The 17,703-nt window shown below is 39.9% G+C and overlaps 1 protein-coding gene across 1 annotated transcript; it reads right to left on the bottom strand.

Annotated features, from left to right (window-relative positions):
- Positions 1-277: 277 nt before the first annotated feature.
- On the bottom strand, positions 278-12,436 carry si:ch211-125o16.4 (neuroblast differentiation-associated protein AHNAK). The gene is made up of 5 exons (XM_017702562.2): positions 12,349-12,436; positions 5,470-5,527; positions 5,197-5,308; positions 4,902-5,038; positions 278-4,551 (listed from the first exon to the last, which is right to left on the bottom strand). The coding sequence occupies exons 2-5, from the start codon at positions 5,470-5,472 to the stop codon at positions 874-876; spliced, it is 3,930 nt and encodes a 1,309-aa protein (XP_017558051.2). The 5' UTR covers positions 5,473-5,527; positions 12,349-12,436; the 3' UTR covers positions 278-873.
- Between the last annotated feature and the right edge of the window lie 5,267 nt (positions 12,437-17,703).

The raw sequence follows: 17,703 nt of genomic DNA, 5'->3' as shown, positions 1-17,703 counted from the left end.
GGTGAAGGCTTGTACGTGCTTCATTGGGCAGCTAAACACACTAGGATTAGAACAATAACGGCTAAGTCAGCTAACAGTGTGTGATGGGGAGAAGGGGGACCATCCCACCTACCCAAAGAGAGCAAGGCCAATTATGCTCCCCCCTGGCTCCATCACCAGGGATCAAATTCGTGATGCCCCAACCATAGGACCAACATTTCGACGGCTGCACTGTGCAACACGCCAATAATAATAATAATCCTGTTAAATGTGAAAAAATGGAAAAGGTTCCAACTGCTGCATTAAAAATGACATTTATTAGAAAAAATATATAGCAGTGTTTACGGAAATTCTATACAGTTATAGAATATTTGGTCAAAGACTTGAACCAGAGACTTTTTTTGTGTAATTAATTGGGCATTATAGTTTTCCATTAGCAACAATACTGATGAATACATATAGGAACATATACATTTATAAAAACGTTATATATTAGATTACTGTGTACAGACAAAATAGATATTCAAAATGAAAGGCACAACTTTTCCTTCATATTAGTAATGTAAAAATATTAAGCTGTGATTGCCATAAACTTTGACACAAACCTGATAGAATGTTTTACAGACTTTTTACAAAATAATTACACGTTGCAGAATTCTATCCCATTTCTTTGAACTCCACCCAAGAACGTTCACACTTTTGTTTAATTTTCATTTTTTCTAGGTAATTTTTCGAATCAAATTCTATAAAAGTAGACAGTGTGACATGAACAGAAGCATCGTCTTATATTACATCACACTTTCATCGTCAATGTCAATAATCCCTTTTTTGTAGGTTTAGACTTTCCAGACAGTAAAAACTGGGTTTGGAATTGTATCCTGTTGTTACGTAAACTTAATCTTCGTCAGATTTGGTGAGCAAACCGAGCATGTTGTTAAGACTCAGAGACAGTTTATCTTCTTCTGTAGTTGAGTTGATGACTGGATGATTCTTGCCAGCTTCAGGAGTCGCTACTTTGAACGTTCCTCTTTTCACTTTCGTAGGACTTTCTGGACCTGAGGATGCCCCGACTTCAAGGCTTGCTGTTGAGTCTGAGGCATCTATTGAAGGAGCGGTCAGATCACTGAAGGAGCGTGCTGCAAACATTCTCAGTCTTTCTTTGATGTCTACTGTTTTTGTCTCTCCATTGTCAACAGAAGATGCAGGGGTCATTTTCACTTCTGCCTTAGGAACTGAGGTCTCCGCCTGTGTCTTGATGGGATCGCTGCTCAAGTCAACAGCCCCAGAAATTTTCTGTATGATATTTTCGATGTTGTTGATGTTGCTGCTGGGCAGTCTGTGCGTCTTGAACACTGGTACATTTTTTGGAAGTGCCATGGTAACATCTGTACTGACCCCTCCAGCATCAACCTCTGGTGCATCTGGAATATCTGCAATTGCACCCTTTGTTCCATCCTTTGATCTTCTGAAGGGCCATTTGAATTTACTCTTGGGAGTATCAACATTAACATTGACATCTGGAGATCCCACGTCAACCTCGGCTTTGGGAAAACTCAAATCAGCCTTGGGTGACTCAACTTTGGGGGCAGACATACTCACATCAGGTCCTTGTACATCAGCATCAACTTTAACATCAGGAGATTTCACTTTTGGGCCAGAAAACTGGAATTTTTTAAGTGTTGGAAATTTTATCTTTCCTTTCGGAGCCTCTACATCAACTTCTGGGGAGCTCAAATCAACCTCAGGACCTTTGAGGCCAGCTTTAGGCAAATTTAAATCGACATCTGGAGCTTTAACATCTGCCTTTATTGCTGGGGCTGATAGATTAACATCTGGAGTTTTGAGATCTGCGTTGATTTCAGCTACAGGTGCCTTCACTTTTGGAGTGGATCCACCAAATTTGGGTTTTTTCAAAGTGAGGAGTTTCATCTTTCCTCTAGGAGTTTCTATTTCAGGAGTCTTGACATCAACATCAGGGACATTAACTTCAGCTTTGGGTAGACTTAGGTCAACATCTGGTGAATTTATTTCTCCCTCAACCTTAGGGACAGAAACATCCACATTTCCTTTGAAATCCAGTTTAGGCTCTTTAACTTTTTGCCCAGAGAGGCCAAATTTAGGCATCTTGAAGTGTGGCAACTTTGCTTTTCCAGAAGGAACATCAATGTCTGCATCTGGGACTTTTAGATCTACATCAGGGCCCTCTATGTTTCCTTTTGGCAAGCTCACATCTACATTTGGGGCAGACAGATTGAGATCTGGTGTCTTTGCATCAATGTGAAATTGTGGAGCATTCAGATCAGCCTTGGGTATATCTAAATCTACAGCTGGAGCAGCAACATAGCCCTCAATTTTGGGAACGGAGAGATCCAGGTCAGGTGATTTTAGGTTAAGATCAGGCCCTTTGACATCTGGTGCCTTTAGATCTGCACCAGCATCCACCTTTGGGCCTTTGACTTTTGGCGTAGAGAGATTAAATTTGGGTATTTTCAAGTGTGGCATCTTCATTTTTCCAGATGGTGCATTAACATCAACATCTGGGACCTTTAGATCTACATCAGGACCCCTAATATCTGCCTCTGGTAGGCTCAGGTCTACATTTGGGGCAGAGAGGTTGAGATCTGGTGTTTTTGCATCAAGGTTAAGACGAGGAGCTTTCAGGTCAGCTTTGGGCAAATTTACATCTACACCTGGAGCATTAATTGAACCCTGCACATTTGGTATAGAGGCATTGAGTTCAGGTGCTTTAAGGTCAAAGTCAGGCCCTTTGAGATCTGTCTTAGGTAATTTTACATCTACAGCTGGTATTTGCATATTTGCATCAAGTTCTGGTTCTTTCACTTGTTGTCCAGAGAGACCAAATTTGGGCATCTTAAAATGAGGTATCTTTACTTTTCCAGATGGGGTATCAACATTTGGAGTTTTAAGGGTTATATCTGGTGCTTTGAGATCAGCACTGGGGAGATCTACATTTACAGTGGGTGCGCTGACATCTCCTTCAATTTTAGGTGCTGAGAGGTTTAGGTCTGGTGTTTTGACATTTAATTCAGGTCCTTTGAGATCTGCTTTGGGTAACTTCACTGTGGGTGCGTTGACTTTTCCCTCAAGTTTTGGGACGTCAGGGACTGAGACGTCGATATCAGGGGTATTAAGACTACCATCAAGATTTACATCTGGCCCTTTCACTTTTGGACGTAAGATATTTAGTTTGGGCAGGTTTAATTTGCCAGATGGGGCCTTCAGGTCTGCATCTGGAACTTTGATGTCGAGGTCTGGTGCAGTAATATCACCTTCAACTTTTGGTGCAGAGAGTTTGACGTCTGGTGCCTTGGCATCTAGGTTTGACACATCAAGTTCAGCTTTGGGCAGGTTCACATTTACATCAGGAGTTGAGACATTTAACTCCGGTGTCTTTATGTCTGCATCAAGACTTGGCCCTTCCATCTTTGGTTTATGTAAGTTTAACTTTGGTAGCTTGAGAGTTGGGAACTTGGTTTTCCCAGATGGAGCATTAACATTTACTTTGGGAGCTTTCAGATCAACGTCTGGAGTTTCTATCTCTGCCTTGGGTAAACTCAGATCTACGTTTACTGCTGGTACATCCACATCAGCATTTGGTGCACTGATGTCTGCATCCACTTTGGGGCCAGATAGATTCAAATCTGGACTTTTCACGTCTGTATCAATGTCCACAGATGGTCCTTTCAGTGTTCCTTTTGGTTTCTTGAATTTGGGCCATTTAATTTTACCAGAGGGAGCATTGACATCAAGATTTGGTGTGTCAATGTCTACATCAGGAGTGCTGAGCTTAGCATCAGGTAAAGCTCCATTAACACCTGGGGACTTGACATCAGCTTTGAGATCTGGTACAGAGAGGTCAGCATCTGGTGTTTTGATGTTTGCATCAACATTTGGAGTCTTTACCTTAGGCTTTGAGATACCCCATTTGGGCTTAGGTACTTTTAATTTTCCAGAGGGAGCTTCAACATCAACATCAGGGATGTCTGCCTTCAGGTTTGGGCCTTTTACTTCTGCTTTGGGCAAATTCACATTGAGATCTGGTGCTTTGAGATCTCCATCAACCTTTGGGGCCGACAGACTCAAATCTGGGGATTGCAGATCTGCTTTTAACTCTGGAGTAGTCACTTCCAGATTCCCATCTACTTTTTTAGCAGGAGAACGGAAGTTTGGCATCTTAAACTTAGGAGCCTTATACTTCACGTCTGGCTTCTTAACCTCTGCTGAGACATCTGGAGAGTTCAGTGTTGGAGAAGAGACACTGACATTGGGGGATGTGATGGTGCCATCTAGATTTGCACCTTGAAGTTTAGGCCCAGACATGCCAACAGTTGGCATTCTGAACTTGCCACCCTCCCCCACAGTTGCGTTGGGTATAGAGCCCTTCACCTTGATCTGTGGGATTTCTCCATTGACTGATGGAGCTGTGAGGTCATCCTTGATTTTCGGGGAGTTTAACTTTCCATTCAGCCCACAGACTTCAACTGATGGAACTTGAAGGTTTGGATCTGCAAGCCTTGGGGCTTCACCCTTCAAGAGAAGATCACCAAGTTTCTAAGGGGAGGAAACAAGAAAGAACATATGGCGTGAAAATGACATGAAATGGGTATAAAGTGAAACTGAATATTTTGCAACATGCTTTTGATATATTCAAATTTTCTTATATAGCCAGCACAGCCTCTAAGTAACTAAGCAGTGACACAATTTTACAGCACATTAGATTTGACATTAAACAATAAATATGAGATCAAAGTCAGCATGTCGGCTTTAAATCAATGCCATTTACAATATTTGCATTGTGACATATTTATTCAATATGTGTTTTTCTGAGATAGCAAGTTGTTGAGGAGTTTCTGGTTAGATATACTGCCTCTTCGCACTGTCAACGTTAAGACGTTGCTTACCATTTTGGTGTTTAGTCCTCCTTTGGTCTTAATTTCGAGGTTATCATCATAAGGCTTAATGATCTCGAGTAATTTCAGCACATCTTCTTTGCCAAGGTGGTCTAAGTGAATCGTGGCAGCAACAATCTGATCTTCATCTAGCGAATGTAAATAAATTCTCAGTGAGGTCATCATAAAATTGTATGCATGAAGTTTGCACAAAAGTAAGACGTGGTATACTGTAAATACACTGAACTCTGTTTCAGTGTTCATTATGAACCACGTGCTTAGGATCAGGTCAAAACTTGATTCTTACCCCCTTTTACACTGATTCCAGTGCCTTTAATTCCGGCATCCAACATGGGTCCTTTCCTTGTGATCTCCAAGACTTTATTGTCCGAGGAGACTGAACTCTCGATTTCCCCATTCTGAATGATCATGAATACAAGGCAGAATGAATGTTTAGAAACTGTCACCTGGAACTTTTTTTATTATTATATTTGTATTCACTCATTGAAAGTTAACTAGTCATAAATAATTTACGTATAAAAGAATGAATTTAATTAAATGAATTGCATTTTCCCCTTACCATTGTCTTTTATTTCTGTTTACTGCAGCATATCGCAAAAGAGAGGTCCTTAAGAAATCTGTCAAAACAAAGAAGAACATTTTTAAAATTATGTTTGCATCATTAAGGTTTGATAAATACACTGGAATGCTATTTCCAAAGAGCATCACTTAGTTCTCAGGCTCTGATTCAAGACCCAGTTGTGTCATGGGTCAAGTAGTGGCCCACAGGCCAGATCAGGCCTAAGAGCAAGTCTTTTCTGGTACCAACCCATCCTCCAAACCTAGGTGCAGTCTATTAAGGCATAAAGCATTCAACACTGTTCTACCACCAACACCTATTGAAATGAGTAAGCATATATAGAAGGGTGTTCTAGTATCTATCATCTAAAATCCAAAGAGACAGTAGGTGTGGTGAAGTGTAGATTGGACACGTTGGCTAAGAATTTCAAACGACTGGATGGCACAAAATATTTTTCTGTCCTTTTTTATTGATTCTCAGCATCAATTTGAATCATTCTTATACCTTTTTAACCTTTTTTCCCCCTTTTTTGAGATAATATGTTAGCAACATGTTAGTGCCAAGCTAGCCCTGGTGTACATTCACTGTACCATGAGGCTTACACTGCTTTCGTCTGCCCTACCTTACATCTGTAGCTTGTTATAAGCATTCAGATTTTTGCTTTATATAATGTAGTTTTACTGTAAAGTTTTTTCTCTTTTAATGATGAACACAAGCCCTATTTGTATGTTAACAGCTCCCCCTTGTGGACAGTCTTCAACCTGCTAAATGTGAGTTGTCACGATTGGCCCCTCCCAGGCTCCTCATGTGCTTTTGTTTACCTTTTACTCCTGTCCATGTGCTTCTTTGTTTGGTTTCCTACCGGTTCTGCCCCTTGTTTCTTGTCCCCGCCCTTGATTGTTTCTACCTGTTTTTTACCTGTGTCTTTGAACCCCTCGTTAGCTCTCTTGTATTTAAGCCCTGTGTTTTCCTTAATCTAGTGCTCGTCTTTGTTTGATGTGTTGGAAGTTTTGCTTGTTCTGTTCGAAGTGTTTTGTCAAGTATTTGGATTTCTGTGTTCTTTGTCACGTCTGTCCCTCCTGCTTTTCGCATTGGCTACCTGAACCTGGACTGTATCGACCACGAATCCTGGATTTGCCCCGAATAAATCGTGTTTTGCGTCCGCCTCCTCATCGCTCCATGTTTCATGAGTGAGCTAGTGAGTTAATGAGGTCTATGAGCTGTAAAATGACTGAACTTGCTTGTTTGGAATTTTTATTATAAATATCAAGAAGGGATCTGTTTTAAAGATCAATCATCTTTTTTTAAGATATTTTTTTCTGTATGGCATTCTGTACATAGACATGTTGGGCTTAGCATTCTCCTCTGAGCGCATTGAGCCATTCAATAATGGCTTGAGAAAATATGCATTGTTCCAGACGCACAAAAAAACCCTTTTTTTTTAAAGATCCAGGTATTGTTTACATTGTGGTCCAATTTAATGATGAACAGGCCAATAGAAATGGTCCAAAATTGTAAATGTAAAAAGAACTTTTTAAATGAACTTCCATGACAATCGAAGAAGTTACTATTTTGGAGGTGCGACAGCAACAACATGCTATCCTCCAAATGTCACAGCCAGATACTCCATTCGTAACAGCTGTAAAGGTTCTGAAGTGGTTGAGGTACCAAGCTTTAGGGAATACAATGGAAATAAAATCAACCTCATCATTGCACATCATGTCCCCACATCATCTTCAGACACTGACATAAATATCAACAGAAGGAATCCTGTTTTAGCTTCAAAACAGACCACGTACACAGAACCCACAACCATAATTCTCCTACCATAAATGGGCATGGAACTGCATTGTGTCGTCAGTGTTTGTGGTCTCTCTGACCTGGGTGCACCCCGCTCACCCACCCAAAGCTTCAAATGAAGGCGCTCAGTGTACAGAATATTTCTAAATAGAATGTCGCTCACATCATCAGCTTTGTTAGTGCTGATGACTTCAGCTCAACACATCTGAATCTCAGTTACTCAAAGGAGAACTAACTCACGGTTCTTAAGAAGAGAAGGAAGCACTAGTGATATGAGTATAGTCTATAGAGGGAAGGCAGACTGACAGTTGTCTGTAGGAAGACTACCATGCATGCCAACTATATACATGACATAACTACATAGTAATATACAGTGGGCCCAAAAAGTCTAAGACCTCTCGACTCAATGCAAATTGTAAGCGTAACAATTTGAATGAAAAGAAAAATCTTTGAAATTTTAACATGAATTTCAGAATTTCTCAGTATTTGGTGCAGCGCGTCTCCATGTGGCTAATGACGGTGTGCACTTGAGCTGGCATGAACACAGGTTTGTGCAAAAGCCTGTGATGAGTAGTGCAAATCCTCTTGAGAGTCATCTGACCACGAGCTTCGCTGGAAGAGAGAGGACTGAAGAAAAGATCTGACCTTTTACTGCAACGGCCTTAATGCGGTCAATGGCACAAACTGGCTTAAATTTGAATAGAGACCTGGAAATAAAGCAGAATGTCTACAATATTCCGTCTTTGTTTTACTCATGATAACTTGTCTCTGTCTTGAAATGGTCAGAATTCTAAAATGTTCAGTTTATTTCCAAGTTTAATTTTCAGATTTTCAATCTGGTCTCATATCATTGTTGTACCTATGTATCATCACTCTTAGAACAAAAAGACGTTTGTTTTATTTTTGACAAAAATTCGAAAATACCACCTGCCCTTTACACAGTATTACAATGTCAAGATTAGATTTTTTTTCCTTCTGAAAAGTCAAAATCAAAATTCCAGCTGCCTTTTATGCTTTATGAAAATTTCTTGATGGACGGCCCAATAGAAATGGGCTAAAATTGCTTGGAAAAAATATTTTTATTTTAATGAAAAGTTAAGTATTTTCATTGTCCTATATATAATATAAATATATATAAATAATATTTTGGATGTATGAGGTTTTGTTCAACTGACAACAATATACAATCGTATGCAAAAGTTTGGGTACCCGTCAAGTCACATGTTGTTCACATTTACATTATTTGTGAAAAATTACGGTGCATAATATTGATGAGGGAAACCTGTAATGTGAAGACTTTTGGCCATTTTTCATACCTATATATATATATATATATATATATATATATGTACATTTGGCTACAAAGCTACATGTTCTTGTTATCATAAAAAACTTTCTAAGAGGTAAAATGTCCTTAAATTTATTGGATGGTTACTGTTATGAGATCACATTACAATTCATTTTGGGCCATTTCTGTCTGTCCATTCTCCATGACATGTTTACAGGATATAAAGTGTGGCTGGTGTTTTCAGAAAAAGGAAAATGAGGTAATCTAATAATAGCAAAGAGATGAAACAGGGATACTGTGAAAGCAAACCGATGAAATCCATTTTGTAGTTTTTGTCAACTCATGTTGACTCATCACACATGAATGTGTGTTGAGTGTATGAATAAGTATCTGGGTTTTCTGTTTGGTCAACCAAAAACAGATTACTGGTCAGTTAGTTTGGCACTGTGCTGGAACATCCACAGCCAGGGCGTCTCTTAACACAGGCACTCTTTAGGTTTTTCCCTTGACTGCAGTCTGTTAGCACATTTAACACCATGACTAATTACTCATATCACTAATATCACTAATATCACGCTCTCTAGTAGCTGACTGTTTAGAGGTCTGTGTCCCTTTAGCTTAGCTAGAGACATTTACCCCTTTAACTAGAGACCTGTACCCCTTTAGTTTAGCTAGAGACATTTACCCCTTTAACTAGAGACCTGTACCCCTTTAGTTTAGCTAGAGACATTTACCCCTTTAACTAGAGACCTGTATCCCTTTAGTTTAGCTAGAGACATTTACCCCTTTAACTAGAGACCTGTATCCCTTTAGTTTAGCTAGAGACATTTACCCCTTTAACTAGAGACCTGTACCCCTTTAGTTTAGCTAGAGACATTTACCCCTTTAACTAGAGACCTGTACCCCTTTAGTTTAGCTAGAGACATTTACCCCTTTAACTAGAGACCTGTATCCCTTTAGCTTAGCTAGAGACATTTACCCCTTTAACTAGAGACCTGTACCCCTTTAGTTTAGCTAGAGACATTTACCCCTTTAACTAGAGACCTGTACCCCTTTAGTTTAGCTAGAGCCATTTACTCCTTTAACTAGAGACCTGTATCCCTTTAGTTTAGCTAGAGACATTTACCCCTTTAACTAGAGACCTGTACCCCTTTAGTTTAGCTAGAGACATTTACCCCTTTAACTAGAGACCTGTACCCCTTTAGTTTAGCTAGAGACATTTACCCCTTTAACTAGAGACCTGTACCCCTTTAGTTTAGCTAGAGCCATTTACTCCTTTAACTAGAGACCTGTACCCCTTTAGTTTAGCTAGAGACATTTACCCCTTTAACTAGAGACCTGTACCCCTTTAGTTTAGCTAGAGACATTTACCCCTTTAACTAGAGACCTGTACCCCTTTAGTTTAGCTAGAGACATTTACCCCTTTAACTAGAGACCTGTACCCCTTTAGTTTAGCTAGAGACATTTACCCCTTTAACTAGAGACCTGTATCCCTTTAGTTTAGCTAGAGACATTTACCCCTTTAACTAGAGTTAGTCTGTCCCTTTAGTCTGTCCCTTTAGTCTGTCCCTTTAGTCTAGCTAGAGGTCTGCGCTAATTACCCAGACCTTGCTGCTGAACAGTGCTGGGAACAGGCTATTGAGGAATCCCTCCATTGAATTAAAAGCATATCCGCATTAGAAATAGAAACATTCATTAAACCCTTAGCATCGTATCTTTTAAAACAGTAATTATGTGTGCGTGTGTTAGTGCCAGTGCTAGTGCCAGCTCATGCCAGTGGAATGGCAGGCATGGTGCTGAGATGGAGATGAATGCGCAAAACCTGTCTGTTCGGATGAGTTGAAGTTGACGTGCTGCGCACCAGGCCCTGCCGCATACCTCTCTCTCCCTCTCGAACACACCTCACATTCACACCTGTCCTCACCTCGTCTTTAGCCACAGCAAGCACTGTTCCTCGCCATATGCAAGGGCTTATCTGCGTTAGAACTGAAAAAGGTGTGGTGGGGCACTCTAATACCACCATGATAATGGCCATTAACGCCAAACCCACGGTACCATTCATTTAGGTATTATGCGCTTTATAAAGGGTTGGAAGCTTAAAATCAATACAGAATTCATCTTTTTCCCCGACTGCAAGGCCTGCCCACAGGGATAGATGGCATCTGATGTCGTTTTGTTAAGCGTACTCAAAAAAAAGTGAATTGTTTGACTTTACAGACTAAAAAGTTCAGACTTCTTTTCCATATAAGCCCATGCATCCTCACTCTTTCTCTGTGGGACTGAATGGAAATGTGGTGTGTAATTAAACTGATATAATTATTATTTTTTCAAGTGTACTGCAAGAATAAATCCTATCACATGTCTGTAGCAAAAACACTGTACGACCACACCCACTTAACACACATGTCCAATACTGCAGTACTAGTTGGCACTAGTCTTAGACTAGGTCTCACCACTCCTTTACCGGATAGGCCTACTTAACTGTCCTCTGGACATGGCAAACATCTTGACCGAGTTCTGAAGTGAAACGCTCGGCTCTAGAGAAACTCATAGGAACCAGACGTCTCACAGAAAGTTGGTTTTAATGAAAGGGCTCCATATGCATTGCTGGAGGCCTGAGATATTGTTCCATGATCGTTTAGAAACATGGATTTGTCCTAAAATCATCTACTTCTACCGCTATTTTACCTTTACCAACACTATATACAAATACTCAGAAGGCGTGTCTGGGTTCAGTGGCCTTTTTGGATTAGTTGAATGGCTATATTTGATTTACAGACATCTGGTTCCTATTACCACCATTATAAATAAATCCAAGACTTTACAGCTTAATACTTGAATTATGCAGAAACAGTGAGACACATTTCTCATCATGATAAGCTACAGGATGTTATTACTGGTAAATATGATTATTTCTTTTTATTTTATATTATTATTATTATTAATAATTCTACAAGCTATACGTTTCCCAGTTAGCTATGATGGCCCCTCCGGAGCACTTGATATAGCAAGGCACATTTCTATAAAGCCAGCTAGTAGAAATGCACTGAATATAAATGGAAGCAAGCTTCACGTTTTCTGTACCAACAGCTGACTGAACATTTTTGAAAGTTGTAAAGGCGGCAAAACCCGAAGCTCATGGCACAACAACTGTAGAAACTGCAACTGTAGAAATGTAGACAATTCTGATAACAAACTTTACTTTAAAATTACTGTACAACAACAAACTAGTGCCACACCAAGCACCATCATAATCCTCGGAACTGTCACCGAGCCACACCTTGCCAAGGAACACATGCTCAGCCTAAGCACCATGCAGCGTACTGTAAACAACTTGCACAACAAAATTAGCATTTTTCTGTCCATACACTGTCAGAAATGCAGGTTCTGTTCAGGCGCATTTTTGGGTCATCAAGATACAAACATTGTAAATGTCCCCTTAAACGTACAGCAGTGGTTTCAAGGTCCAACTGTGGTCCTTAAATCAGTTTTTCCGGGTAAAAGTTGGCATTTGTACCTCTTCATAACTGAATGTTTTAATACAGGGCAGCCTGGAGGCGAGGCAGGGTGTGTGGAGTCAGTACAGTATCATTTCAGTGGATTATGGTTCAGTTATGTTCCCTGTCTAAAGGTACTGAGACGCACCCTTGAGGAGACCACCCCAGTGGCCACCCCAGTGGCAGTGACAGTTTAGTACCTGTATTTCTGAGAGTGTATTCTAAGAGTTCTCCCTACAGATTGTATCCCATCATGTAATATTTTACGTTTGCTGCTATGTAAGTGGGTCTTACCTGAAGATGCTGAGGGGTCCAACGCTGAGATGCAGGTGCAGATGTTGACTCCTCTGAACTCGGACTAAATCTGATGCCTTTGCTCACTTGGTTAGGCATAGAGCTCCTGACAGATATGCGTAAACTGACCAACCAAACAGGTTCTGCAGCAGAGCAACCCGCCTCCCAGCCCAACACAACCTGACAACCACAGAGCACAGGGCACCGAAACCAGAGAGGGAGAGAGAGAGAGGGAGAGATTCTAACAGGCTTTACAAGGTTTCCAAAATGACTTAGCAACCCATGTTCAAGTAAAGTGTGTACGGATATAATAACAAGGCCGTGACGCTGTCCGCTACCACAGGAATGCCCAAAGTGGCAAAAGTTGGCATTTGATTTGATCCATCAGCTAATTATCCATCAGCTAATGAAAAAAAAAACAGATTTTTACCCATAAGGAAACCTGATAGACATATATGGATAGATACCATAAAATGTCGGGCATATTTCAAAATATATGTAAATATATGTTGTTATTTCATGTTTGAATCATATTGCATGGCTTACAATGTGCACAGGTTTAGAGCTTAGTCATACAGCAACATAGACGAATATAAACGAGTATAGAAACCCGATATTATGTAACATAAAGATAGCATATCAGTAATCTGTGCCATCTGTATACGAATAATGTTTTGTGCAAATATTGATATACGGCTAAAATAGATGTCCCATATCTAATAAGGGCAGTTGTGAATAAGCTAGCATGTATGTCCATATTCATGTCCTTATATGTGACTAATATAAGTTGAACATACAGCACTGTGTGAAAGTCTTAGGCACCCAAGACTCATTTTCAAAATCTATTTATTTGTGTAGTTTGTGTTTATTTGCTGAGAAAAGTGTTAATATTTGAATAAACACAATGTATAGAATGTTAATTAATAATGATTATATATTTATAAAATAAACAGTCATTTTCTGGATGTTGGTGTGTTTATTTAACCAGTTCCAAACCTCAATATAGACCGAAACACCACACATGCAGTTACAAGCTAACAGAGTATAGCAGGTGGTATATCACTGCTGTCTGAAGAAAACCTTGTATATCCAAAATGGATAATAACTTTACAGGAGAAGGAAAACACTTTAGTTTACTTATAATGTAGGTCAATGGAACCAGACGTCTTTGCAAGTGATTTGGGGTCATTTCTTTTGGTCCATTCATTGTGAAATCTACAAACAATGTAAAAGGCAACAGGTTTTTTCAAATTATGACAAAAACTGAAAATTGACAAAAATTGAGATACAATGTTTTCTTCAAAGAGCAGCGATTCGGACATGAGACGATTTAGAGAACTTACGGTGTGAAAATATCTTTTCACTGAATTTAAAAGCAAGACAGTGTATCTCACAGGTAAGGATACTATTGGGGTATCTGAAATACAGATATCAGGTAAATACAGGTAATATGTTAAAAACCTCGTATCTCCATTTTTGTCGTTTTTCTCTTTTTGACATAATTTGAAAATACTTTTTGTCCTTTACACTGTGTGTAAATTTCACGATGAATGGGCCAAAAGAAATGCCTTAAAATTACTTGGAAAAAAGTCTGGTTCCATTGACTCACATTAAAAGTACAGTAGGTTTTTTCCTATTTGGAGATACAAGGTTTTCTTCGGACAACAGTGATATTTTAATGCTAATTAACAGCTCATTTCAGCTTGGCCACATACACCACATGATCAAAAGTTTAGAGACACTTGCTCTTTGTCCTTTAACTAAAAAATCAAATGTATTACTAGGGAACAGCTGCAGTAAGAGCTTCTAGTCTTCTCTGATGGCTTTGCACTAGATGTTGGAACTTTGCTGAGAGGATTTGAGGTCAGGTACTGATGTTGGATGAATAGTTCTGGATCACAAACACCTTAAAAGTCTTGAATGGAGCTCCATCACTCCAGAGAACACAGTTCAACTTCTCCACAACCCAATGCTGGGGGGCTTTACACCTCTCCAGCCGACACTTGGCATTGGGCATGGTGACTTTGCGGCTGCTTCAGAGAGAACAGTGTGGTCAGAGTTTCGAACAGTAAGCTTTTGAGACAACATGGCCAGCAGCATCAAGCAACGGCCAGTTTCTAAGGTCAAACAGAGGTGTCCTGCTGAAGAGTTGGGAGGAATGACACTGAATGTGCAACATTTAAAGTATGTAAGGAATGTATAGGGATGATGAAAGCAGAGAATGTTTTATCAGCCTGTAGAATTGTATTCAGGTGTGGGCCAAGTTTCTATACACATATTAATCACAGGTTGGGCTAACTTGCAGCGTCAGTGATGATTTTTCATCAAAACCCTGATTTAAACAGCCATATTCTGCAAGCAACCTAATATACCTAGCTAAATAAATGTTAAAAATCGCTTAAGACCTGATTCCATCCATTAATGACTCAATCAATCTGCATAACCAGACTAAAGGAAAAAGTCAAAAGAATATAAAGTTCTGGATCATGAAAATTCCCCCCGGAAATTCTGTTTCTGTCTACAGTATGTCGTCCTGATTGTCTTTGAAATGTCCACTTTTCCTAGTAGTTTTCTTGCCAAACACCAAACCCAGACATGTAAAAATTGGAAGCGTCCAGGCCTTTAGTCATCAGCTCAGATGGAATGCCTTTTCCCTGGAGAGTGAGAGAGAGCTAGATGGGCAAAGAGATGAATAGATGGCCACAACATTGGGCAACAGTACGCACAAACCTACCTATCTATCTATCTATCTATCTATCTATCTATCTATCTATCTATCTATCTATCTATCTATCTATCTATCTATCTATCTATCGTTTGTTTGCAAGGTTAGAAGAATTAATACTTCATCAATCTTGATAAAGGTATCTAATAGGACTGCTTACACCACTTACAGATAGAAACGGCCTTCCAGGTGCTGGACCACCCGAATCAAATCATACTAAATGAAATAAAGATTATTAATAACTCACTGTAAATAGTAATTGATTGTAAATCAATTAGTCAAGTAGAAATAAAAGTATTATCATTTGAAAAGAAGAAGAAAATCTCGTATCTCCAACATGGTAACTTTACAGGAGAAGGAAACAACCTACTTTACTTTGAATGTAAGACAATGGAACCAGACGTCTTTCCAAGCCATTTTGGGCCGTTTCTTTTGGTCCATTCAATATGAAATTTACACACAATGTAAAGGGCACCAGGTTTTTCCTTATTTATGTCAATTATGTCAAAAACTGAAAAATGTCAAAAAACGGAGATACAACGGCGAAATGTATGTCATTGAATGATGTCATTCCTTAGTAGATAATATACATTCACACACACTTTCATAGTAAACACAAAAGCTCTGAGTAATCAGAGCATGTTTTTCGTGCCCCCAGTGTTGGTGGGCTCTTGAAAGGGGTGGTCATGATTGAGCATGTCATTTTACGAGTCGTACCACAGCTCTTTCTTCTTGACTGCTGTGTCTGTTTGGTGGGAGCAAAGAATGAGACACTGTGATTGTATGTTTTGAGCTCTGAGAACCGTGTTTCCAAGGATTCGCCTCTATACAGGCGAGTTTCTCCACCTCCCTCCGCCCTGAGGTGTTTCAGTGCGGAACGCAAATGAATACCAGGCACTTAAGGGAGGCGGTGCTGTTTGGAGATCATTCTAACACAGTATCACTCTCACTTTAAAGCCATGATGATGGCCCTCCTGCAGGGGCCTTGACTAAAGAGCCTGTAGTTCATAGACTGCTATTAGTTTCAGAGATTAGCACGGCCGGGCAAACATTAGACGCAAAGCTGCACTAATTGTGAAGATTTTGTGGAAAAAGATGATTGTGACTGTCTCTAAAATTCCCTGTTGGGCAGAAAACACTCGTTAGCTTCAAAAATGAGCAACAGTTAAACACACTGTGAAGATTTTGTGGAAGAAAATGCTGAATACATCTTGTCTGTGTGCAAATTACCAGAATGCACCTATTTATGGCCACGTTCATGTGGTACATTGGTTGAATGCCAATTTTTTTGCCTTCAGAACTGCTTTAATTCTTCGTGGCAGACTTTCAACAAGGTGTTGGAAACGTTCCTCAGAGATTCTGGTTGGTGATTTGAGTTCCTGTTGCCTTTCTATCATCTGGAACCAGTCTGCCCGTTCTCCTCTGACCTCTCACATCAACAAGGCATTTCCGTCCACCCAACTGACCGCTCACTGGATATTTCCTCTTTTTCGGACCGTTCTCTGTGAACCCTAGAGATGGTTGTGTGTGAAAATCCCAGCAGATCAGCAGTTTGTGAAATACTCAGACCAGCCCGTCTGGCACCAACAACCACGCCACGTTCAAACTCCCTTAAATCCCCTTTCTTCCCCGTTCTGATGCTCGGTCTGCACTTCAGCAAGTCGTCTTGACCACCTCTACATGCCTAAATGCACTGAGTTGCGGCCGTGTGATTGGCTGATTAGCTATTTGTGTTAACAAGCCACTGAACAGTACCTAATAAAGTTGCGTAAGAGAGTGTAATTCTCCTATAAAGTTAGCTTTGGAGATACGAGGTTTTGTTCTAACAGCGATATGATATCAGTATAATAAGAACGCATGGAGTGTGCGTTACTTCTAAGCAGTCTGTTAGCATTATTGATTAGCATAGCAGACAAAACAGTAGAACTCACTGTGGAGATTTGGTGGAAAACAAAGTCAGAACTGACTGAAATGAACAAAATATTAAACAAAATCCTCTTATTTATGACATCAGTATGATATAATACAGTAAGATATAGTCAGATACACCATTTTCAGACTCTTGTTGTTAGCCTCAGAGATTAGCATGGCAGAGTAATCAGCAGAGCTCACTGTGGAGATGTTACGGGAAAAGAAGAGCGCGACCGTCTCTAACAGTCGTATCTAAAAGAATCCACTTCTCTATTATATCAGTGTTTTAGACCATGTGCTTTGTTTTAAGCCCATTTCTGGCTCTTGTTGTAGCTTAGCATGGAGATTAGCATGGCAGAGCGCAGAGTGAAGCTACACAGCCGTCTTCACCGTGGACACAGCTGGGGTGCCACACTTCAGGCCATTTCCACAGCACAGGAGTGCCCTGGACTCTTGTCTGCCCTCATTTCAAAGTACTTAGTCATCTGAAAACAATAGGCAATAAAGGCACCTATCATACTTGAGATCATTAAAGTGGTCGTCACACTCCTTTCTTTACACGGTTCAGTTTATGCAGTTGTATCATATGTATGTATGTATGTATATATATATATATATATATATATATATATACACACCTTGTTGTCATTTTGGTTTAAGGAGTCTGGCATCTCTAAACATTTGATTAAATGGGATTGGGTTAATATATCGTTGCTGTC

The sequence above is a fragment of the Pygocentrus nattereri genome, chromosome 10, assembly GCF_015220715.1.
Source record: "Pygocentrus nattereri isolate fPygNat1 chromosome 10, fPygNat1.pri, whole genome shotgun sequence".
Lineage (NCBI taxonomy): Eukaryota > Metazoa > Chordata > Actinopteri > Characiformes > Serrasalmidae > Pygocentrus > Pygocentrus nattereri.
This window is presented reverse-complemented; position numbering and strand designations above follow the sequence as displayed.

Excerpts from the sequence above, each read along its gene's own strand:
- si:ch211-125o16.4 (XM_017702562.2), bottom strand. Across the intron at positions 5,039-5,196 it reads TGGAATCAGTGTAAAAGGGG|ATGAAGATCAGATTGTTGCT; the intron begins GTAAGAATCAAG and ends TACATTCGCTAG. Across the intron at positions 4,552-4,901 it reads GAGGACTAAACACCAAAATG|AAACTTGGTGATCTTCTCTT; the intron begins GTAAGCAACGTC and ends TCCTCCCCTTAG.